The following is a 26,910-nucleotide window of genomic DNA, read 5'->3' as shown; positions in this document are numbered from 1 at the left end:
AATAATTTATTTGCTCACACTTCATTTAAGATTGTAGCCTATATGTATTGAAGTATTTATTGAATTTTCTAGAGTTAAATGAATGCTGTTTTGAAAATGCTGTTGGTTATTTAATGTACATTTTTAAAGGGATTGTGGTGTTTATAATGAGTGTTTAAAACATTTGATTAGAAAGATTTGCACATCTTATATCTTATGCAGTGTTATTGGAAGCTATTTATTGACATTTCTAGAGTTTAATCCTAAACTTAAGTACATTTTTCAGGTAATTGTCAAGATGGATTTAGATATCACCTATGTATAATCTACTTTTTAAATTTGAGTTAATGTAGTTTCTCAAAATGTCAGAACCAAGTGACCCCACACTTTGAGTTAAAGTATTAGAGATCAAGAAGAAGATCAAGCTAAATTAAGTTATGAGGGAGGTCAAGCTCAAAAAGACAAGCAACAATCAAGACAAAGTCAAAGGAAAAAGAACTCTAACAGAGAAAGGTAAAGAAATGCAAGCTGCAAAGATTAAGTCACTTCAACAAAGGTTCACCTATCTGTACAACAAATGGAAAACATAGGTCAAATCTTCTAAGCGGACATTATCACAGCCAAAAGAGATATTATCTGATGATATTCTCAATGACATTATTGGTGATGTTGTGGGTCTCTCTGAAGATGTTCAGCGTGTATATGATGAACAAGATTTTAACACCAGAGCAAGAAACACGTAGAAGAGTGGATTTGTGTGTGGAAGTTTCTAACTTTATTGTATCTAGAGCCTCAAGTCATTTGCAAGGAAGGACTCCAGAAAGGGAAAACGAAGACTGGCCAGAAGCAGGTTCTCTTTTCAAGTCAAGTACATCAAGTGAGTCAGGTTTTGTCTCTTCTGCCTTGAAAGTATCCTCAGAGTGTTCAAGTAGGTCTTCTGTAAAGCGACAAGATGCTGTGGCTGATGCTGCTGCAAGCCAGGCTGTTCTTGAAGTGTTAGAAGAACTAAATAAAGAACAGCAGGAAATTCAGCTTCTAGAAGCTCAAGTTAAAAAGAAGATAGCTGATCAAGAGGCAGCAGCTGCAAAACGTCGTTTAGTGCAAGAATCAGAAGAGTTAAAACTAAGAATAAAAAGAGAAGAAGAGGAAGCCAAAATTAAAACTCAATTGGAAGAGGAACATGAAGCCTTACAAAAGACTCTTGAGGAAAAAAGAAGAAAGATCAAGCAGTTGGAAGCAGAGAAAAGTTTGAAGGTAGCACGAGCAAAAATGAAAGTGTATGATCAAGAAGCAGTCATAGAAGATCAGAAAGACTGTCTGAAAATATCTTCAGTGCCGCAAGCTGTGACCACCATCTCCTCAAATGAAAGTACAACTGATCTTGTGAAGGTGCTGGTGAGTGCTTTAAGTGCAAGTAGAATTCCAGTTCCTGAACCATCAGTATTCAGTGGTGATCCATTGAAGTACAGTGATTGGAAACTTTCTTTTGAAACATTAATTGATCAGAAAAACATTCAAGACAAAGAAAAGATCTATTATCTTCATAGGTATGTAAGTGGCCAAGCTAAGAAGGCACTTGATGGATATTTCTTACTTGGAACTGAATCTGCTTATGCTGCTTCATGGGAAGTTTTAGAGGAGAGATATGGGAATCAGTTCACAATTGCAAAGTCGTATAGAGATAAGCTCCAAGCATGGCCTAAGATGGGCTATAGAGACAGTTTTGAGCTAAGAGAATTTGTCGATTTTTATGGCTCACATTAAGGCATTAGAAATCTTGAATGATTGTAATGAGAACCGGATGATTCTTTCAAAGTTACCAGAAAGGTTAGTAGTAAGCTGGAATCGAAAGGTCATTGAAATCGAAGAGGAGATTAACCAATTTCCTTCCTTCAGTCAATTTGTCAAATTTTTGACGAGAGAAGTGAAGATTGCTTGCAATCCTGTTACATCCTTACAAGCACTTAAATTCAGTGAAGTTGAAACCCCAAAGTCTCAAAAACGTCAAAGCTTTGGAGTAAAGACCTTAACGACAAGTACTAGTGAAAGACCTTTTATGATGTGTATTTTCCGTCAGAAGCCGGGACACATTTTGCATAAATGTGGGAAGTTTATGGAGAATTCAATTTCAGACGAGATTAAATTTGTTCAAGCTGAAAAGTTATGCTTTGGTTGCCTCAGGCCTAGCCATTTCTCAAAGAATTGCAAGAACAGAAGTGTATGTGATGTGTGCCACAAGAGGCATCCAACTTGCTTACACGAGGAGCGAATTAAGGAAAATCCCAAATTTCCACAAGTTAAATTGAGCTCAAGTCAAGAAAGGCACCAAGAAAGACCTCAATTGAATCAGCCTAACGCAATAACTACAGTGGTTATTTCCAATAGAGTGATTCTTGATGAAACTAACACTCAAACAGCAGCAATAATTCCTGTTTGGATCTCATCTATAACTCAACCAGCTCAAGAAGTTCTTGTTTATGCCCTATTAGATTCCCAAAGTGATACGACGTTCATTTTAAATGAAGTAGCTGAAGCATTAGATGCCAGCAAAGAACAAGTTAAGCTCAAGCTTTCTACTATGACTTCAAGAACCACAGTGGTAAGCTCCCAAAGGGTAACAGACCTTCAAGATTTTATTCTGGTAAAAGGATACCTTTACCACCAGTGTACACTCGGGAGTTTATTTCAGCCAACAGAACTCGCATACCAACTAATGAAACTGCGAATGCTTGGTCTCATTTAAGTCATCTTCAAGATGAGATAGCACCTCTACAGGATTGTGAAGTAGGTTTGCTTATTGGATATAATTGCTCACAAGCTCTTCTTCCAAGGGAAGTAGTTTCTGGACAAGACCATCAGCCTTATGCAAAACGTACTGACCTTGGATAGAACATTGTGGGTCACGGTAATCTTCTTGTGGATTATGGAGATAATATTGGAACCAGCCATCGTATAGTTGTAAGGCAAGTAACACCAATTATGGATTCTGCTGTTAACCTCAAAACTGAAGTACACTATGCTAGTCGAATTAAAGTAAAAGAAATTGTTCCTTCAGTAATAATAAAGGTCCTTGAATCAGACTTCTCTGAAAGAGCTGAAAAGACTGATCCGGTGTCCCAAGAAGATCTCAGGTTCTTGTCAATTTTAAAAGAAAATATCACACAGAAAAGGGATGGTCATTATGAAATGCCATTACCATTTAAAAGAGAAAAGCCAAACCTTCCTAATAATCAGATATGTGCAGTTCAACGTCTGAAATGTCTTGAAAGGCGATTTAAGAAAGAACAGCAGTATTATGAGGACTATGTAAAATTCATGGATGACATCATTCAACGTGGTGATGCAGAGAAGGTTCCTGAAGAAGAAATTAACAACAGTCCAGTTTGGTATATTCCACATCATGGAGTTTATCATCCACAGAAACCAGGGAAAATACGTGTAGTATTTGACTGTTCTGCTAAGTTTCAAGACACCTCTCTTAATGACCATCTGCTCACAGGTCCTGACTTAACCAATGCATTGGTAGGAGTTCTATGCCGTTTTCGAAAGGGTCCCATCACTATTACATGTGACATTGAAAGAATGTTCCACCAGTTTCATGTGAGTAAGAAGGATCAAGATTACCTGCGATTTATGTGGTGGGAGAAGGGAAATTTAGAGACTGCACCATCAGTCTACAGAATGGGCGTTCATTTGTTTGGAGCTGCCTCATCACCTGGTTGTTCTAATTTTGGCTTGAAACATCTGGCAACACAAGGCCATGGCCAGTATAGTGAAGATACCATCCGCTTCATTCAAAGAAATTTCTACGTAGATGATGTTCTTATAAGCGTTAACACTGTGACAGAAGCTATTCAGCTTATCAAAGAATCAAGAGAACTTTGCTTTACTGGCAGGTTAAGACTCCACAAATTTGTTTCTAACAGTGAAAGTGTGATGGCAACCATTCCAGAAAGTGAAAGGGCCATAGTTAAAGATCTAGATATGGCTTTGAGTTTACCTCAAATGGAAAGAGCTCTTGGAGTAGAGTGGTGCATTACATCTGACTCTTTTAAATTTAGAGTTCAAGTGAAACCTAATCCTTTGACCAGAAGAGGTGTGCTTTCTACCGTGGCCTCTGTATATGATTCTCTAGGGTTCATGGCACCATTTGTTCTTCTTGGTAAGCAAATTCTCCAGGAAATGTGCAAAGATAAAGTTAGTTGGGATGAGGAAGTTCCAGAGAGATTGAGACCTCGGTGGGAGTCCTGGATCAGAGATTTACCCAGTCTAGCTGAAACGGAAATCAAGAGAGACTTCTTACCTTCAAATTTCGATGATACCACAATGTATGAGCTCCATCATTTTGCAGATGCAAGTGTCACTGGATATGGTGAATGTACTTACCTGCGAACCATTAATAACTCTAATGAAGTTCATTGCTGTTTGGTGATGGGAAAAGCAAGAGTTTCACCTACTAAAGTTACAACCGTACCAAGGTTAGAACTCACAGCAGCAGTTGTTGCAGTGCAAAATAAGTGATATGCTTCGAAAGGAGCTAGAAATTCAAGATTTCAAGGAGTTCTTTTGGACTGATTCTACAGTCGTTCTCGGTTACACAAACAATGATGCCTGGCGATTTCATGTGTTTGTAGCAAATCGCATTTAGAGAATAAGATTCCGTACCAAACCTGAACAATGGGCTTGCGTTGCTTCTGAAAATAATCCAGCTGATCATGCTTCCCGAGGTTTGACTGCAGAGCAACTTAAAATCTCAAATTGGTTCACAGGACCAAAGTTTCTTTGGCAAACAAAACTACCAGTAAAAGAATGCAAGGTGGGAGAAACCAAGGAAGACGATCCTGAAATTCGCAAGGTTGTTGTGTGTAACACTGCTTAAAAGGAGGTCAGATCATTATTGGATCACCTACTGAAGTTTTCTGACTGGTCAAGAGTTGTGAAGGCAGTTGCTAGACTGAAACGTAAAATCAAAGAATTCACAGGTGTTAAGCAACCAACAAATAAAAGTACAAGTCTGGAAGAAAGGAAAGAAGCAGAACTTTTCATCATTAAACTGGTTCAAAAGAATGCATTCTCAGATGAGATAAAGTGTTTGAAATTGAAGAAAGTAGTTGCCAAGATTAGAGATAATAGGTTGTATAAGTTAAATCCATTGTTGGATGAAGAAGGCATCCAGAGAGTTGGAGGACATTTAAGTCAAGCTACGTTGCATCCATATGTCAAGCATTCGATAATACTTCCCAAGAACAGCCATATGTCAGCCTTGCTTATTAAGCACTTCCACAAAAAGGTACATCATCAAGGACGTGGAATGACAATGAACGAATTGCGAGCTAATGGTTGGTGGATCCTGGGATGTAGCAGTGCAGTCTCGTCTCACATCTTCAAATGTGTCAAGTGTAGGAAGTATAGAAGGCCAGCAGAAAACCAAAAAATGGGTGACTTACCTCAAGATAGAATGGAAACAACTCCACCTTTCACTTATGCTGGTATTGACTGCTTTGGTCCAATTTATATTAAAGAAGGGAGAAAGGAGCTCAAGAGATATGGTATTTTGCTTACTTGTTTATGTTCAAGGGCCATACACATAGAGATGATTGACGACTTGACCACTGATTCATTTATCAATGTTTAAGAGCTTTCATTGCAATAAGAGGAAATGTTCGTCAGTTAAGGTGTGACCAAGGAACAAATTTTGTTGGAGCGAAAAGGGAGTTTGCAGAACTCATGAAAGGTATGGATCAAGAAAGAGTTAAAGCTCTAGGATATGAGTTTCTTATGAATCCTCCAGCAGCAAGTCATATGGGTGGAGTCTGGGAAAGGCAAATAAGAGCTATAAGAAGCGTTCTCTCTGCCATTCTTGATCAGTCTGCACAGAGGCTCGACAGTACCTCTCTACGGACATTTTTGTAAGAGGTTATGGCCGTTGTTAATAGCAGACCACTCACCACTGAACATTTGAATGATCCATTGGGACCTGAACCCTTAACTCCAAACCACATTCTTACTATGAAGTCTACTATCATTCTTCCTCCACCAGGACATTTTACAAGAAAAGATCTTTATCTGCGAAAAAGATGGCGCAGAGTACAGTATTTGGTAAATGAATTCTGGACTCGATGGAAAAAGGAGTATCTTTTAAACTTGCAGCCAAGACAAGAATAAAAGAAACTTAAAAGTTAATGACATTGTCCTTCAAGACGATCTGTCACCCTGTAATGAATGGAAGTTGGCTAGAGTTGTAGAAGTTTATCCAGGTGCAGATGGTAGAGTGAGGAAATTAAAATTGATGGTTATTGATACAACAGTTGACAAATTTAAACCCGTAATTAAAACTGGGTTTCTCGAAAGACCTATACATAAAGTTGTTCTTCTTGAAGCTGATTAAGAGTGTGAAGATTTAAGTAGCTAACACAATGTTTCCATTTTGAAGTGAAAAGTGTAAATCATTGACAGTATTGCAGTCTGAGAAATCTCACATTGTGCGATTTGGTGGGAGTGTAACTGTTTGTTGTTACTTTGTAAATTATGTATATAATTTAAGTTGTTTTCTAAGATAATTTCTTGTTATTGAGAATAAGTTACATGTATTATTTGTGAATTTATTTTGTTTGGGACTTTTAATTCGAAATCTCTGAGGTTGTATAAAATGGCTGAGTGCTTATGAGGTTATCACTTCCTGTTAGCAAGCGATTGGCAAACATGAATTGTTTGTATGTGCTCGTCAATGAATGTATTGACTTCAAGTGATTTAAGGGACAATTTCTTTCATATAGCATGCAGCCAACAAGGTATTTTGCTTTATATTTGTATTTAGTGTTTGACGTTTCTAAAGTTTGTTTGTTTGCTTATGTATGTTTTGATTTTGTATTAAGTTCATTTGTTTTGTATTTATTGTTTAGTTTTCATGGTGGATTTGGGGAAAAGCCATCAAATAAATCAGTATTACGGAAACCGCTTGTGCTAGCGTATGCTTGAGGGAAATTATACACACGTTTTTTGATGGTCCATTTGAGTATTAGTAGAATGTCTGCTTAATATCTGTTGATATGCTCCTTCAACAGACATTTAACTGACTATAAGAAACTTTGCAATTACATGTCATTTTACACTAACCCTAACTCTAACCCCAACCCTAACCCCAACCTAACAGTCTACTTATAATCTACTGAGAATTAGTTGGCATGTAGATGCAATGTAAATTAAATTCAACAAATGGACCACCAACATAAAGTGTGACCTTACTTTTCAGCATAATCCCTGGAAGGTACTGAAATATATTACAAATCACATTATCTCAGAAAACTTCAGCGCAGTCTTTTTAAAGCACTAAGTTTTGTTTGGTGTTTTCAATTTGTTTTGAAAATTGTGTTCTTTCATTTTTTTTTTTCAAATATTGTGCACATATTTCTCATATTTTCTGTTTGTATCTTAATAAAGGGATTTTACAATGCTGTACTGTATGTGCTGTGAAAAAGGAAGGGAGAGCAAATCACATCAGGATGCTTGAGGCATTTGTGGCCATAACTTATATGATTGCTCTCAGTCTGGCGGTGATATGCTAATTGGAATTATAATCATAATTCACATTACTGGTCGCATTGTCTCACAGAGCCCCTCTGTGCACTGCAGGAGAGAGGAAACAATTGATTAGGAAACAATATTATCATATAGCTAAATCACAGTGGACTGAAGGGTTCTGACCTGCTGAGAAAAATGAAGTTACATACAGCACCATTTAGTAGAGACACTTACATCACATGAATGACTTAATATTAACTTTACAAAAGAGTTTGAACTTGGTGGCATAGTGGCTCAGTGGTTAGCACTGTCACCTCACAGTAAGAAGGTAGCTGGTTCGATTCCTGACTGGGCCAGGAGGCATTTCTGTGTGGAGTTTGCATGTTTTTTATTGCCCACAAAAATATTAAACAACACAACAATATTTTAGCACTGATTATAATAATAATACATGTTTAGACTGAAGTAAAGACATTGACAATTCAGCTTTGCAATACAGGAATAAATTATGTAAAATTTATTATTTTGTTTTAATTTACAGGATTACAGTTTTTATTGTACTTTTGATCAAACACTGTCTTTGTGAGCACGAGACTTCTTAAATTGTATAGTGGTGGTGTGTAATTAATTCTTGTGCACTGTTCAAATATACTACCCTTTTGTTATGTTAGGGAGGAAAACATACATTGAATTAAACTGCTGTAAAATGCATTAGATATTTTTTTTGCATAAATCTGTTAATCAACCTCAGTGCTGATCAAAACTACTAAATTGTTTAGAAAATTACAGGATTTTACTCTTTAATTGACAAGTTCACAAATGATTTCACTGATTTGGTGAAAAAACACACAGAAAATGACACATTTTCAATATAAAAAGTAATTCTGGACTGTATTTTATTTGACATTTTTCTCACAGTCTTAGATATGTAAAAGATTAGTAACAACATTAACTTTGATGCATTGTTAGATTTTTTTTTTTTTCCCTAATTTACTGTTGGTGGCTGTTTTTGCCCCATTGTCTTTCCTTATAACCACATTTGATGGTGGCTAAATATACAGCATTTGTTTTTGTTTACTCCATGTGGCTCTGAGAGCTGAGATTTTGATTTTCTCAGACACATCAAGGTAAGTGCGTAAAGGTCTCTCTCACTCTCACTCTCACACTCTCACTCTCACTCTCACACTCTCACTCACACACACTTTAATTTGCTGTTAAACTCCATATAAAATCCAGAAACTAAGCTTTTTGTGCACAGGCCTAAACGGTTAATGGTGCCAATTGATGATAAACAGTAAAAAATACAAATTTTACCTCTTCTCAACAGGGAAAATCACCAACAATCAAAAATGCATGATTATATGGGGTCATAGGTTTGTAATAAAAAATGTGGTTATAATGGAAGTCAATGGGGCAAAAACAGCCATTTAGGGAGGACAAAAATTAAAATCTAACTATGCATCAAAGCCAATGTTATTACTAATCTTTCACATGTCTAAGAATGTAATAAAAGGTTAAAATTAATTTAAAAAATAATAAAAAAGTGAGATTTGTCACCAGAAACATTTTGCTAGCTGAAACATACAAAGTTATGACCAAATTTAGACACAAAATCACCCCAAAGTATATGAAAACATCCCAAACAGTACATTAAGGTTAAGTGTTTGATTAGAAAAAATTACATTTATTCTGACTATACTTACTGACTATAAGGCAAAACATATTAAAATCAGTTTTTTAAAGACCTTTAATAGCATAAACAGCCTTTTTTTTCTGCTTCATTTTTTCTGCTTCATCTGCTAATGATGGGAATCCATGCCCCATTTTATCAAGTAAACATAAACAGAAAAAACAAATGTAAAAATAGCTAAGAAAATCACAACAGGAACCCGAGAACTTTAACAGGCTTGAAAAACAAAGCTGTACAATAACAAAGCCAGACAACACGAGGGCTAAAAATACACACAGTGACTAATGATAAAAAGACACACCTGAGAGTAATCAAGGCAATGAACCAATGGCAATGACAGAACTGAAAACACCCTGGAAGTGAAACCAATGAACACAACACATAAAGCAAAGAAAAGATGACATGGTAAAATTCAGTAAATACTGTACGCACTGTAAAAATGGTTACCTACTGCCTTAAATTTTTAACTTGAATTAACATACATTTATATGCCATTTAAAGGTGCTGTATGTACACTACCTGACAAAAGTCTTGTCGCCTATATACGTTTTAGAATCAGAATCAGAAAGAGCTTTATTGCCAGGTATGTTCACACATACGAGGAATTTGTTTTCGTGACAGAGCTTCTACAGTGCAACAGGATTACAGAGACAGGACAAAAAACAGATAATAAATATATTTTAAAAAATAGAAGCAAGTAGTGAATGCAAATATACAAATTAACAAGTGTATGTACAGCTATATTACTATATACAACGTTATATGTGCAGCTTTTATGTGCAAATTATCATGTAAAGTGTGTTGTTAAATAAGTGTATATGTGTATAAAAGTGTATAGCAAGTAGTGATGTTGGTGACACAATTATTATCATCAAGTGTTCATGAGATGGATTGCCTGAGGGAAGAAACTGTTTCTGTGTTGGGCTGTTCTAGTGTGCAGTGCTCTGTAGCGTCGACCAGAAGGTAAAAGTTCAAAGAGGCAGTGAGCTGGGTGTGAGGGGTCCAGAGTGATTTTGGCAGCCCTTTTGCTCGCTCTAGATAAGTACAGTTCTTGGGGAGTAGGAAGGGTTGTACCAGTGGTTCGTTAATTTTAGGAACAACAAATAATAATAACTGACTTGTAGTTGATCATTTGGTATCAGAAGTGGCTTATATGAAAGGCAAAGGCCTCTAGACTACGCTTATTTTACCAAAATAAAATACGATCATGCCTTGATTTTTAATTATTTAATTAGGACAGTAAGCTCTGATTTTGCTTAAAGCCTTGTCACTTCACAGTAATAATATACAGTATAGAATATATAAGAGAACTATGAGCTTAGATGACTGCATTCATACATCTCTCAACTTGACACCTAGTGGCTAAACTTGACCCCTAGGTGTTGCACTAAATATTGCAACCCCTAGGGGTCAAGTTTAGCCACTAGGTGTCAAGTTGCCTTGCACACATTTCCAAAGATTTGCGTGAGGGGAAAACATTCTATGAGTGCCTTGAGTTTGGTTCATGATGGTCCTTTAAGGAGTTGTTCTCGAAGTGGCTAGCTGTATGGTAAAGTTATAGTGAAGCAATTGGTTGGTCAGCAGTTCTATTGTGGCAAGATTTAATTGAAGGTGATGGTGTTTCTTTCAGCAGGAAATATCTATCAGAGTATTTGGATGGATTTGGGAATCATTGAACTATGTTGTTAACAACTGAACTTGTGACTATAATTGGCTGCTGATGCTTTTGGTAAACACACCCTAGTTTAGCTGTGAACACACTGTGTGGAATATTAATAATTGGGGTTGCCACTAGCTACATTTATCTGTTGATAATTTAGTTGCTAAATGTGGTTGTCAGTTCTTGTATTTTACAGAACTGTGAGGGAACTAAACACTAAAGTGACAACCAAACATAGTTGCTGTTTATACATGGCAAATATTGTTCTTAAAATATTAGCATGCATGTATTTATTTATTTTGTTATTTAGGACTTTACAATGTTCATGGAATACTTTATTTGCAAAATGAATGCATAGAAAGTTTGTAATATTTATTAAAAATTAATATAAATATTTAATAAAATTATATATATATTTTAAATAAATTATAATTATTTTTATAATCAAAATTCATAAAAAACAGTCTGCAGAAATGCTTTGATTGACATTCTCCCTTTGTACATGTCACTATAGGGGGAAAGTTCTGCCCATTAGTTACAATATCTCCCTCATAAGCATTGGACATTAGTCTTGTTTCTGAATCTGACACATAGGCATTTGTAGCTCTACCCTTATTTGACTGACATAACAATCTCATTTGAATTAAGCAACAGTAACTAAAATAGCTGAATTAGGATCAAAGCATAAAAGGGGCAGTTTCAAAGAGTTATAAACCATTATTTGTGGTGTATTTTGAGCTTAAACTTCACAATACTGTACACAGTCTAGGGACAACAGAGACTTATTTTACATCTTTACTAACAATATAATATAATATAATATAATATAATATAATATAATATAATATAATATAATATAATATAATATAATATAATATAATATAACATGCGCACACCATGTCTAGAACAAACTGCTTTTTATAGACAATATCTGATTTTCTTTTATATTCACAGAGAAAAAAATGCCTGAGACGGGTAATCACAGTGGTTTAATAGAAGGTTAGAAGCTTGTTCAGATCCCTAACATAATAATAGAGATTTTTGTCTTCGCAAACACCCGTAAATATTTCAGCAGCTCCTGACAGTAAATGCTAAGCTACCGTTCCTGACAGCTCTGATTGTGTTTGCACTTTTCAAAAAATGCTGCCTTACATCAAGCATTCCTTCCATGTGGAACAACTGTAAATTACAACAGCAACTTTCACTAGAGGTATTTGCAATATGTAGATTGTGGGTTGTAATTATTTATACCACAGCAAGTAATAACTATGTAATGTTCTGGAGTGGGTTAAGAGATAAGAGCTCCACATCTTCACTTTCCTCCAGCTTTTTTACAGCTCAGTTTGTCTGTCTGAATCCCCAAGTCAGCAAGTGAAAATCTTGACCAAATACAGCCTGTTCCACAGAAAAGCAAGGCGTTCTGGGAAATGCAGAGCTCTGTCACAAAAACACAAAACTTTTTCCAAGTTTGACATTAGTTTGAAATTCAGGCAACAGTTGGAAATGACTGGCACAGATGGTGTATGTGTGTGTCCATGATGTTGGGTTTCCCTTCTGCCCTTAGGTGCCAGATGGTGCATCTCTAATGAAAAAGAGCAATCGATCTGTTTGACTTTCATCTTTTCAGTCTTTCTGTTTGTCTCTAATGTGTCTCATTGTTTTGCTGAGTGAATGTGAAGGGTCTAGTCCTGATTTATTTGTGTAATGTTGTAAAAATCATTATCTGTACCTACTTTAGTGATGAATTTGTGGAGAAAATTTCAGATATGAGCTAAATCTGTTCTTGAAAACTCTAGATTGAAACTTATTCAGTGTTTTCTCAGTCGCTTTGGTGCATTTCTCAAGAGGGATCTGGCTGCAGACTTGGTGCAGATGCAATCTAAGCTGTATGCAATGCTTTTGAATGGGCTCACCTAACCCCACCCTTAACCCTACCCATCACAGTAACATCACTTGCTCCACTAAGTTTGTTGTGTCTGACATTGCATCTCTAAGAGATGCAATCTCAGCTAGCATCATAATGGCTGCATCCAGATACTATTGCATTTCTCAGAATTGAGATTTGCAAAACAGGAAGTGCATTTCTCAAAACAAGGCATACAATTAGCAAAACACCATGGATGACCAGTTTCTTGCTTAAAATCCTTAGTTGATCTCTTAAAACAAAAATTCTGTCAATGAACATGTCAGATGCAAACAATTGCTAATGTAGGAAGCATCAGATAATTGCACATAATAAATTGCATGAATGTACAAAAGCATTCGTAACTTGTTCAGAGGAATAAGAAACTGCTTTTTTGATGTGCACAAGTGCACCATGATGTGAAGTTTGAATAGTAGAATTTGAATTCTGATCCGAGAAATGTACCAATGTGATTGGGGAAAAACAGTAAAAGCATAGATTGGGTAGAATGTTATTTTTGCTGTTTTTGAAGATGCTTGTGCTCATTAAGGTTGCACTTGCCTTCATCAAAATAACAGTAAAATAGTAATATCACAGTTTAGAGTAACTGCTTTTTATTTTATAATATTTTCAGATGTAATGTATTTCTGCAATACAAACTGATTATTCAGCATCAATATGCTACTCCAGTCAATAGTGCCACATGGTCCTTCTCAAATCTTTCTTTTGTTGTTTATTTGTGACAAAATAATTTCTTTATATATATATATATATACTCAAAAAATATTTTTTGCTTGTTTAAACTACTGATTTAAAATGAGCTGAAACAACACAATTCTTGAGATTTGATTGGGACAACTTATTTTTTTATGTTCAATCCACATAAACTTGTTAAAAGTGTTAACGCAATCGATTTGTGTTGGGACAACATGAATGAATTATGTGGAACATAATTAAATTTTTTACAATGAAAATAAAATATATTATTTGTTTGTATTTTTTGAAACTGACTATTTGATGAACAGAAGCATTGAAATAACAACATTCATTCTCTTTTGAAACATTATAAAGGACTTAAGTATCGCTTTGGATCAGATTAATGCATCTTTTCAATAATAATCTTTAAACATGCAGAAAGTTTAATGTCTTAAGTTTATTTCAAGCGATAAATGGATGGATGGATGGATGGATGGATGGATGGATGGATGGATGGATGGATAGATAGATAGATAGATAGATAGATAGATAGATAGATCTGTTTTTGCAAATCCACCAGAGGCCGCTGTGTATGCTTTTTCAGATCTCAAATTTCTGCCATTTTTGCCTGCGGTTCTCATGTAAATCCACCAGAGGCCGCTGTCGACTGACTGACTGACTGACCGACCGATCTGCCCACACACCCACTAAACTGAACTGACAGTGTTTTTAAAAGCAATCCAGAGAAAGAAAAGCCCTCGCCTGATTTTTACCACATTTTCAGATTTTACCACATTTTCACCCTGTTATTATCTTGTTTATTTATGTTTTTGGCTTTTGTTTTCATTCTACCTGCTTTTTGGAACTATCCTTTGCCGGACTCAAATCCTGTTGTCACAGTCAACTCTGCATCTCAAATCCTCAGACATACACGGCAAGCTAACTGAACAAACTGATAACATTGGAAAAGCCGTCCATATGGAGGTAAGCGGTCAGCTGGTAGCACGATAAGGAACAGCGTCATACCAATCCGTAGCATTCGGTTTAAAGATTAAATACAACCAAATGTACTTCTGGCTACATAATTCAGTGATCTCAAGGAATGTAAATAGGGCTACATTTTCAGAATGAGCCTGGGTTGTGTTTTGCAGTCCATGGTCACATATTTGCAATGTTTATTGTCCTGCTTCTAACCGGCTCAGCGGTTTCTCTGGAAAGTCTCCCATCATCTATTTTGTGTGTTTGATTGTCAGGAAAACCACTGCCGAAGGATCAAGATCTTGGGTGACTGTTATTACTGTGTGTCCGGCCTGACTCAACCCAAAGCAGACCACGCACACTGCTGTGTAGAGATGGGTCTGGACATGATCGACACCATCACGTAAGATCCCATTCTGTCCCAACAGCTAGCATCTTCTCACACACTGTATATTTTAAAGCTCTAGTGATTTTATTCGTGTGTGTGTGTGTGTGTGTGTGTGTGTGTGTGTGTGTGTGTGTGTGTGTGTGTGTGTGTGTGTGTGTGTGTGTGTGTGTGTGTGTGTGTGTGTGTGTGTGTGTGTGTGTGTGTGTGTGTGAGAGAGAGAAAAAGATAAACCCGCTGCACTATATTCATTTCTCTGCTCTGAATTCTGAGGCGGCTTTCACTGCTGCAGTCTCTTATCACCTCACACAGGTGCTAGAATATTCACACACACTCACACATGCACACACACGCACACACACTCACTCACTGTCTCACATTAGTGTAGATCTCCTGCTTTGTGCCAGTAGCAAACAGAGAAGAAATTCCTCCTGTCAAAGCCTCCCTTCTCTCCCCCCCCCCCTCTCTCTCTCTCTCTCTCTCTCTCTTCTCTCTAATCATCAGATCCAGCATTAAAGTGAGAGATGAGGAGAGAATAAGGAGCTTTCTAAAAGGAGGCAAAAAAAAAGAAAGAAAAAAGCCTGACTCTATATTTCGAGATGGAAATGTATGTCGTTCAGGGTTCCCACTCTCTTTTTTCCCCCATTGAATTTAGATGAGTTTTCTATAGGTCCTCTGGTGCTGCTTGGGATGTTGTTGGTTATTTTGTGTGGTGATGTTATCCATGATGAATGTATGTTTGTAGATGTTGTTGTGATTTGATTTATACATTTTGTTCAATTAAAACTGTTTTGACTGACTAAACAATAATCAAAATATCACATTTTTCTGGTGGAAGAAGTGATGGTAAAATAATAATTTAAATAATGATAAATAAACAAATAAATTGAATAATAATAATAATAATAATAATAATAATAATAATAATAATAATAATAATAATAATAATAATAATAATATTATTATTATTATTATTATTAGTAGTAGTATTAGTAGTAGTAGAAGTGTTATTATTATTATTATTATTATTATTATTATTATTATTATTAGTAGTAGTAGTAGTAGTAGTAATAGTATTATTATTATTATTATTATTATTATTATTAGTAGTAGTAGTAGTAGTAGTAGTAGTAGTAGTATTATAAAACCTCATTATAATATTATTATCAATTTTATAATAATTTTAATTTCTTCCTTTATTCAGTCAGAAAAAATAAATGTTTTGAAGAAAACATGTAGAATTTTTCAATCATTGGACCAGAATGACAGATCATTTCTCTAGACTCTAGACTTTTACCTTCACTGAGATTGTGAAGAGCCCTTTGAAGCTGCATTGAAACCGTAATTTGGAAGGTCAAATGACTGAGCACAATTGAAGTCTGCTATATAGTGTAGAGAAAAAAAAATCATGCGTATTTTTCTCAAAAACATTAATTTCTTTTGACTGTAGAACGAATTAGAACGAAAGTAATTCAAATGGTATAAGTAAAAATTGTAAATGTTTCTAAAGATCATTTGAATTTTGCAAAACGATCATGTTCCTGCTGTAAATATTGCAAAACTAATTTTTGATTGTCTTTATTTACACAACTTTAAATGCAATTTTCTCAATATTTAGATTTATATATTTTTTTGATCATTTAGATTTCAGATTGTTTAGTTGTATCTCAGATAGATACTATCATATTCTAACAAACCATACATCAGTCGAAAGCTTATTTTTTCAGCTTTCGTATGATGTAAAGTATAAATCTTTTCCAAACAAATTACATTTATGGCTGCTTTTGTGGTCCTGGGTAATAAATTGATATTGGTTGACAAGTGGGCTAGTAAATTGTCAGTAAAAAATAGATGTGAACTGATCCTTTAAACCTGCCTATTTTTTCAATCAACTGCTGGTTAGTCTGATTCTGTCCTATTTTTCTTTCTTTTTTAATAATCAGTGCCACTCCATATATGTAACAGCTTGGAAAGAAATATATTTCTGTTGCTAGGTCTGTTACTTATTATATGTTTTGTTTCATTGAAGTGAAGTTTATTTATAAACTAATTTCGAGAGGATCACGTGCTTATTATTGACCACGTTTGGTCCCGTATAAGCTATCAGAGGATTTACCAATCAGATTAATCCAAACACACATAAATAACCAGGTTTACTTACCTTAGTCATCTTTATCTTGAAGAATCCCCCCATCCACCCCTACTCCTTGCTCTTTTTTTCCTAGTTTAATCCAGGACAGGGTGGCACAGCGGCTCAGTGGTTTGCACTTTTGCCTCACAGCAAGAAGGTCACTGGTCGAGTCCCAGCCGGGCTAGTTGGCTTTTCTATTCAGAGTTTACATGTTTCTTCCCATAGTCCAAAGACATACGGTATAAGTGAATTGATTAAACCAAATTGACACAGTATATTAGCATTTAGTTCTAGGCTTTCTACGCATCAACATTTGCCATTCAGTTAGCAGCCTCTTACCGTTGCAACTTCCAATAATCAACAATAGGCCCAAAGAACTAACTCAGCTCCCAAGACCTATCTGAGCTAAGACTCATCTCTGTTTCATGTTTCATCATTGCTGCTTTCTTTTCACTGGAACTTTGTTTTTTTTAATCGTTAAATCATTATTATTATATTTTGCTTTCATTGCAACTTTAAAAGTTGTTTCATAGCAAATGAAAGATTGTTTACCTTTGACACCTTTTGTCAAATATAACTTTTAGTAGTAATAAGAATATAAAAAGAAGTTATGCTTGTCAATTGTGCCTGGCTAGACAGTATCTACAACCATAATCTTTTTATTTATTAAATTTTTTATATGTGTGTGAACAGGTCTGTTGCAGAGGCGACGGAGGTGGACTTGAACATGCGTGTGGGTTTGCACACGGGCCGTGTGCTGTGTGGTGTTCTGGGGCTTCGCAAGTGGCAGTATGATGTCTGGTCTAATGATGTTACACTGGCTAACATGATGGAGGCAGGAGGACTGCCCGGGTCAGTCTCAACATTAATGTTATTCCTTATAAACTTGTATACAGACCTGTGTAAAAGTCTGCAGACACTAGAATTTGTGTGTGTGCGCATGTGTGTGTGTGTGTGTGTGTGTTAGTAGGAAGATGTAATGTGTTAGTAGGAAGTAGCAATTTACATTTCCATACATTGACCCAGAACCACAAAACTTAAGGTTGCACTGGTGTACTTGTAGGAATATCCAAAAACACATTGTATACATTGAGTCGAAATTATAATTTTTTCTTATATACAAAACAGAATATTAAGATCAATTTGCTATTACGTTTCTATTTAAGTTAAAAAAATCCTACTATAAACATATAAAATTTTACTTTTTGATTAGAAATACTCATTACTGAGAACTTGATTTGAACAACGTCGAAGGGGATTTTCCTTAATATTTGTTTTTTAATATGATTTTATTAAACCCTCAGATTTCAGGTTTTAAATACTATCCATCCTTACATCAATGAAAAGCTTTTTTTTCCTCACACTTTCAGATGATGTTTAAATTTTAATTTCAGATAAATTTACCTTTATGCTTGCTTTTATGGTCCAGAGTCACATATTTGCTGTAACCATATTATTCCAGTGAGATTATTGTATGTCAAAAGTGTTTGAAATCCCAGTCCCCTCACACAGGAATCTGATTTCATAATAATTTCTGACTGAAAACACATGAAGAAACACATGAAGAAAAAACCACACACTTTAAATACAGAAGAAATAAAGTCTCTATGACACTTAAAAAAACCTACCTCTAAAGCTACAATACTATATGAAACATTAGTCATTTGTGTAAAAATATATTGTAAAGTGTCATAAATAAGTTCCCCTTCGGGAGGGAAACTTCAATGCTATGTGGAAAAACTTCCACTATGAGGATTTCGTTCAGAAAGCCAATTGTCCGAAAGAGTATGTAAATGGGCCACTGAAATCTGAAATGCCAATGAGTTGGCAGCATCAGCTTGCGCAGCTAATGCTCCTTGCAATCAATTTGGCAATATAAGCACAGCGTGAGCAAAGCTGAGGCATCCTTTTCGCTTCAGAGACTTCACAGCCTTCTGAGAGAGTTGATGAGGGTTCCTCTTGCTGATTTCCAAGAAAATCTTCCAGAGAGAGTGAACGAGAGCAGTCTCCCGGTCCAGAGTGTGTGACATGCAGTGGCAGACGGTCAAGCTGGGTTTCTTCCTTGCCTGGCGTTCTTTGGGTCCAGTCCTCCAGAGCGGTTTGTATTGTTGCGAATTTCCTAAAAGAGCAACATAGTCGTGCAACGCATCTTTTTCAAGACGTCGCTCCGACTGTGCGTTTCTAGATGCGGTGGTTTCCTGTCCCCGGATGATGGGCACGAGCACTGAGTTTCATGTCTGGGGGTCCAGCATGTTAATGTGGTGCTCGCGGGCAGTGCATGCCATCACTGCGGTGGCATGCCTGTTCCGCTGTTAAGATCGCGGCTTGCTCTTGCAAAAGCGCCACCCACCCCAGTTGTCCCCCGCTCCACAGCAGGGCACTCAGGCAGATCTGAGGGTTACAGTAGGAGTAAATCTGCCACCCACGGGCTTGCGGACCTCTCACTCCTCCACGCGCTCCATCCAAGCTTCGAGTGAGAGAAGCACTCCGTCCTCGGATAGCCGCCCTCTCACTTGACACCAAGGCTCAGATGTCCACCGCTGCATCGGAGGACAGGCTGTCATTGTCTGATGATGGATTTCCTCCCTCCACTCTCTCAACTCGGGAGCGAGCTTGGCTGCGGATCTAGAAACAGACATGATAACCGTGCTTTTCTGGGCTGCTTCGGCCGCGGGCCTGGAAATGGTTAATCCCCCAGCCCCGCAGCCAGACCAACAAGATAGGTGTATGTGGAGGACTAAAAAGGCAAGACCTTCTAGCCTCCCATCCCTTTCTTCCCAGAAGTGCACAGTGGGCTCATGCAGTCTTGGAGGGCACCTTTCTCTGCCTGATCTGCGTGCGCCTCTGCCTCACCACCCTTGATGGTGGAGCAGCCAGAGTGTATGAATCTATTCCTCAGATTGAAAGTGCCATTGCGGGCCCGCGTGGTGCCTCTTTCTGCTGGAGTCACCCTCGTCTCCCGTCCAAAGGATGTTGGTTTTCTGCCTCCCTCTGAGCCAAAGCCCACACAGTCATGGGCCTCTTGACATGGCCCAAACGGAGAAGAGGGAACTTGCTCTTTCCCAGGTGGGGGGCCGGGCTCTTCATTCAACGGTGCTTAAAAAAATGCCACCAAACCTCAGAAAGAGAGCACTTTTCCACTTCCCCGGATGTGACAGCCCGAACTCTGCCAGTCTGGTACGATATGCCTACCGGCTCGCAGGTTCCGTGCATTTCGCCAGTGGCTCACAAGTTCTGGGAGGATGGTCTCCTTTCTCCCACTCCTCACTGCCACACTGCCAACTCATTGGTATTTCATTAGCCCGTTTGCCTACTCTTTCAGACAATTGGCTTTCTGAACAAAATCCCCATAGTGGAAGTTTTTCCACATAGCATTTCCGTTCCCCCACCTCGGGGAACGAGGGTTACTTAAGTAACCGGAGTGTTCTATTTGTCATTTAACTTCATTCATTCTTTCGGGCATTCATTTTTCTTCGGCTTAGTCCCTTATTTATTAGGGGTCACCACAGTGGAATGAACCGCCAACTATTCCAGCATATGTTTTACACAGCTGATGCCATTCCAGCCTCAACCCAGCACTGGGAAACACCCATACACACTTACATTCACACACGCACTCATACATTATGCCCAATTCTGTTTACCCAACTTACTTATAGTGCATATCTTTTGACTGTGGGGGAAATTGGAACACCCTGAGGAAAGCCACGCCAATACGAGGAGAATGTGCAAACTCCATACAGAAATGCCAACTGGCCCAGCTGGCACTTGAACCAGCGACTTTTCTTGCTGTGGGGCAACAGTGTTAACCATTGAGCCACTCTGCCACCTCATTGAACGTCTATAAACTAAATTAAATAAATATTTGGTTGAAAGACAGCTTTCTAGAAGCTTAGAAACCTGATATACACTACATCAAAAGATAGAAATAACTAAATGAAAACATTTTTTATTGTTAGTGGAGGTGATAATACTAATGGCCTCAGACTTTTGCACAGTATAACTTTGCTTTTGTATAGCAAAAAGGGGATGAGCATGTGATCATTTGCCACATCCCACAGGAAGGTGCACATCACGAGGGCGACGTTGGAGTGTCTGAATGGAGATTATGAAGTGGAGCCAGGATTTGGCCATGAGAGACATGCTTTCCTCAGCAAACATGCCATCGAGACCTTCTTCATCGTGCCCTCACACAGACGCAAGGTACAAACACATCATGTCTGAGACAAGTGGAACTTTGCTTTGAAAAATGAATTTTAGGACAGGATTTTAAATAGTATTTTCTGAGTTTATATATATATATTTAGGGACTACAAACAAACATACATACAAACGACCTGATTAAGTCTGGAGCCAGATTTCTCAAAAATAATACATTTGCATAAAAAAAAAAAAAAAAAAAAACTCATACATGCACGGCACAATTAACATTTGCCCAATCCAATTCGTGAATTCAAAACACAATTTGTGAATTCACAAGTAAAAATCATAAATGTTTCCTCAAATTAATTGAATGTGTACATTTATGAATTGTGCTTTGAATTTACAAATTGTGTGCTGTGTAATTATGAATTGGATTTGTGTATTTACAAACTGGATTTGCATATTTATGAAATGTGTTTTGAATTACAAGTTGGATTTGCATGTATATGAATTGAGTATTGAGTTTTGAATTTGCGAATTGGATTTGTGTATTTACAAATTGTCTTTTGAATTTATGAATTGTGTTTTCAATTTAGGAAATGGATTTGCAAAATTATGCACTGTGTTTTCAATTTCCGAATCAGTTTTGCATATGTGTTTTGAAATTCCGAATTTACATTTGCGCATTTTTGAAATGTGTTTTGAATTTATGAATTGGATTTGCATATTTACGAATTGTGTTTTGAAATTTCGAATTGGATTTGTGTATTTCCAAATTGTGTTTTGAACTTACAATGCGTAAATATATAAATCCAATTTGTAAGTTCAAAACACAATTCATAAATATACAAATCCAATTTGTGTTTTGAATTTACGAATTGGATTTGTGTATTAACCGATTTTATTTTGTGAGTGTATTATTTTTTTAGACTGATCTGGCTCCATAATTAAGCACATTTAATTTTAAACTACTAACCTGAAAATGTAAAAAAAATATATAATAAAAATTTATTTTATGACCTGTCTGTGAATCAATATGTTGTACCATTAACTGCAGATAATCAGCAGCAAAATTAATATGTTGTCCTTCATACATAAACATAATACAGTATAATGTAATATAATACCTTATTGTTTTATTTTTAATTAGTACATGTGAGATTAAATATGTTGTTTCATGCTTACATTAATAAATCTGTTACACAGACTGATGATGGAACATTTTCACCCATATTTTGATATTTAATTTTCGCAAAAGTTATTCGAAACATCGAAGTGGACACGTTTTACTTTCTATGCATATAAAATTACTTATCTGACACAGACACCAAAAGCAACCTCTCGTCCTTGTCTCACGTTTGATTGACTCAGCTGTAAAAGGTTAACTTTTTATATTAGATTGATTATAATGCAATAAAACAATCCACACATACATGCTTAAAAGCTGCTTTATTCATATATTAATTAAAATATTTTTTCAAAAACAATTACTGCAGGCATTTTCACACGTTCTTTTAATCTTTCTCTATTCCACTTTTCTTTACTCCCTCTCTCCCCCTTTCTCTTTCTCAGATTTTTCCTGGGCTGATCCTATCAGACATAAAGCCGGCGAAAAGGATGAAATTTAAGACCGTCTGTTACCTGCTGGTGCAGCTCATGCACTGCAGAAAGATGTTCAAGGCTGAGATCCCTTTCTCCAACGTCATGACCTGTGAGGATGACGACAAGGTGCGTAATTATGCCATATGTCCATGTTATTTATTGCAGAGGGACCAGAACAAGAATGGCTGAATCACTGAACTTGCACTTTTAAAATAAAATTTTCCAAAAGGGTGTTTTGTGCCCTAAAATATTTTGTTTACTCTACATTTTAGAAACTGTTTGTAAATATCTGGATGTTTCTGAGACTTTTACTTCAGTATGTTGATGTACTTCCAACTGCAATATTCTAACTGCTATCAATATATATAATATTGAGTAGGGGGTGGGGCTTTCTTTTTTGTGCATCATTCCCTCATAGTAAACAGTTGGAGGGGCAATTAGGTATAGTGAGGCTAAAGCTGTCAAACTGACCTCAAAAGAAAAGGACCACCACTCCAAACACAGAAGCAGATGGTTAGACTTTGATTAAAGATTACCAAAACATTTTTTTTCCCCCAATGGATTATCTTGTATACATTAATTGTTCACCCAAAAAATAACAATGTGTGCTAGCAAAATAAACGTTGTAAATTTTGATTTCACTCTGACTTTATGAGTGTAGTAGAGACTGATACTGTGATTTTAAATAGTTTTAAACAGCTGGATACTCTTGCAAGCGTTATACATACAATATCACCCGGATAGTTTTAACATGTGTTATTATTTTGAAGAGCTTTTATATTATTTATAAAAGAAAAAAAAACAACCAAACCATTGAGAATCTTGCAACAACCTGCTAAATTCTTGCATTAAAATTAAATTAAAACTTGGCAACCACTGTGCAAATACTACATGGTGTTGAGTTTGTAGGTTTTAGACTGAATTAAAATTTACTTAGAATGATTAAAAACAACAATTTTATTAAAATGGTACAAAAAACTGTGACCCTTGTGGCACTTGGCATGTGAATTTAAAATTCAAACAAGGTAAAATGTTTTTAGAACTGAAAATGAATGGGAATAAAACAGGGCAATTTTGGGGGGTTGAAATCTAAGTTAGCCACAATACAGAAAAAAGCACCCAGCAGTGAGGGCATGATATTGTTCCAAATGTGATTTCTACCACCCGGAGACTGTGATCTCTGTTGAAGGGAGTATACACAGTTGTGGCCTGTGCATTTGTGTTATGCCATTGGGCAGAAGATTTGACTAAGAGGTTGAAATCAGATCATAATCAGTAGAATCAAGTTACGTTCTCTCAATCTTGTTCATTTTATTGAATTTTGATGCTTGAATTTAATTAATTAATTAATTAATTAATTTATTTATTTATTTATTTATTTATTTATTTATTTATTTATTTATTTATTCCATTCATTCATTCATTCGTACGTTCATTCATTCATTTTTCTTCAGCTTAGTCCCTTTATTCATCAGGGGTGGAATAAGTCGCCAACTTATCCAGCATATGTTTTACACAGCAAATGCCCTTCCAGCTGCAACCCAGTACTGGGAAACACCCATACACACTTATTCACACTCATACACTACGGCCAATTTAGTTTATTCAATTAACCTATACTGCATGTCTTTGGACTGTGGGGGAAACTGGAGCACCCGGAGGAAACCCACGCGAACACGGGGAGAACACAAGCTTTACACAGAAATGCCAAATGGCCCAGCTGGGACTCGAACCAGCGACCTTCTTGCTGTAAGGCAACAGTGCTAACCACTAAGCCACTGTGTTGCCTTATTTATTTATTTATTTATTTATTTATTTTTAATTTTGGGGTTGGGGGGAGGGGGGGTAACAAAAAGCTTTCCTTTCTTCTCTGGTTTGGCTGTACTCTTGATGCTAAAACTGACATCAAACTGCAACTATTAACGTTTCAAACTAGCAAATAAATACAATACATGTGTGTAATAATGTCAAATATGTCAAAATGTACTAGCATCCTTTTTCATGCTACTAGTGTTTGTTTACTTATTAATCAGATAATAGTGCTAATTAAATGCTAAGGCTTATTCTTTGGGTACTAGTTAATTTTTACAAGGTACTGCACTAATACCTATTTGTTAGATTCTAGCTATTATTTACAACCCAGACTCTTTGGAAATATGTGCCCTGGGCTACATTTTAGTGAACCGCTAAATACTGTATGTTACTCTGACTTGTGTTGACAATTCCGCCAGTGGCCATTGTGTCAAAGCAGCTTCACATAAAAGGTCATAGTAAATTGGAACAGTGTAGTTCAGTTTTTAGTGTTTAAGATCAGTTCAGTTTAGTTCAGTTCAGTGTGGTTTAAAAATCACTACTGAGACTCCAAACACTGAAGAGCAAATCCAACAATGCGCAGCTCTACAGATCTCGAACCATGCAAGCCAGTGGCGACAGTAGAGAGGGAAAAAACTTCACTAATTGGCGAAACCAGACTCAGTTGGGCATGATCATTTTAATTTCTCCACTGGCCAAACGTCTTGTGCAGAGCTACAGTCTCAGCGGCAGAGGCTGGAAGCTGGCCTCAGTGAAGACTCGTCTGTCCCTGGAGCATCACAGGAATCAGTCTCATGTTCTCCACTCCTCCATGACCACCACAGTAGCTGCTCAGGATACGGCCTGGTCCAGGATATGGAAACCTTGGGATCATCTTGTCGTTGGTCTTGGGTTGAATCAGTGCATAGTCTGAGGGCCTCGGGAAGAGTATCCCCAGGTGGAAACGGAGAATAAAGAGAATAACTAGCGCAGCTGCTGTTCATAGTGTATATAAACAAGATGCATAAACCTGTGTGGAAACCCTCTAGGTGGTGTACTGAGTGTATGCTTTACTAAACAGATATGTCTTTAATCTAGTTTTAAATTGGGAGAGTGTGTCTGAGCCTCGGGCGTTATCAGGAAGGCTTTTCCAGAGTTTAGGAGCTATAAATGAGAAGGCTCGACCTCCTTTACACGACTTAGCTATTCTAGGTACTACCAGATGCCCTGAGTTTTGAGATCTTAAAGAGCGAGTTGGATTGTAGCGAGACAGAAGGTTGGTTAGATAAACAGGAGCTAGATTATTTAAAGCTTTGTAGGTAAGAAGCAATATTTTAAATTCAATACGAAACTTAACAGGCAGCCAGTGTAAGGAGGATAAAATTGGGGTGATGTGATCAAATTTTCTAGACCTGGTAAGAACTCTGGCAGCTGCATTTTGTACTAATTGAAGTTTGTTAATAAAACAATCCTTTATCCATCAATAACATGTCCCTGTGAACAGGCCCGGCCCCAACAAATTTGACACCCTAGGATACATTTCAGGTGGCGCCCCGTCGCATAGCAGAAAATTCCACTGCTAGAGTAAATATACTCATAAGAAACTAAATAGCTTTGTCTTGGACATTCTTTTATTTAAATAAAGCAATTGCACATTCAAAATACTTAGAAGGATTTGCAATGGTGGGACTGAGAAACCTCAGCAGCGCATCTGAAGACAGAAGAGTAGTATGTGACACCAGTCTAATAATAAACACGTGAATTAAAGAATAAAAATAAGATGAAATAATATAAATGAAAAACCTAAAGATACATGCATGATGTAGACTACTGTTTAATACACTATGAACTTTTTCTGATATACAAATTATATTAGTAATTCATATAAGTATCAATTTAAATGTTATTGTCATTACAGTGAATTGCTAAGTAGCATAATGCAAAAAATGAGTAAACTGCAGTATAATATACCATATGGTAATGCTAAGCTTGGCTCTAACATTAATGATGTGCAATTTAACACTGATGTAAAGTTTTTGATAAATGCACTTTAGACATTATGAACTGTAACACAACAAACAGCTAGGCTTACAACTACGGTTAAAATCAAGAGCATTTTGATTGACTACTACAAGCTGGGAAAACATCAGATTACCATGCCAATGCAATTAACATTATAACACCTACTGTAATGCTGCTGAATAGATCTAATATTTACACATTTGCCTGAGGAAGGAATGATGGGGGTAGTTACATTACAGTTACTATTTGCCATAACATGCCCTTCCATAACATTATCTGATGTTAAAACTAACAGATAGAGCTAGTTATTTATTAATTAGCAAACCATATTATGCCATAGCTGTCAACACTGGGATGTAAAAATATGGGATTATTAGCTTCAAATAGAAGAAGACATAGCAAACATTAG

General features: G+C 36.6%; 1 protein-coding gene across 1 annotated transcript in view; it reads left to right on the top strand.

The window, feature by feature from the left end:
- adcy1a (adenylate cyclase 1a) overlaps positions 1-26,910 on the top strand; it is a 144,184-nt gene that overhangs the window by 52,493 nt on the left and 64,781 nt on the right. The window contains 4 exon segments of the mRNA XM_056481443.1: positions 14,703-14,830; positions 17,637-17,795; positions 21,005-21,146; positions 22,659-22,814. Coding sequence (XP_056337418.1) covers positions 14,703-14,830; positions 17,637-17,795; positions 21,005-21,146; positions 22,659-22,814 — 585 coding nt within the window.

Source organism: Danio aesculapii, chromosome 20 (genome assembly GCF_903798145.1).
Source record: "Danio aesculapii chromosome 20, fDanAes4.1, whole genome shotgun sequence".
In the NCBI taxonomy this organism is placed as follows: Eukaryota; Metazoa; Chordata; class Actinopteri; order Cypriniformes; family Danionidae; genus Danio; species Danio aesculapii.
This window is presented reverse-complemented; position numbering and strand designations above follow the sequence as displayed.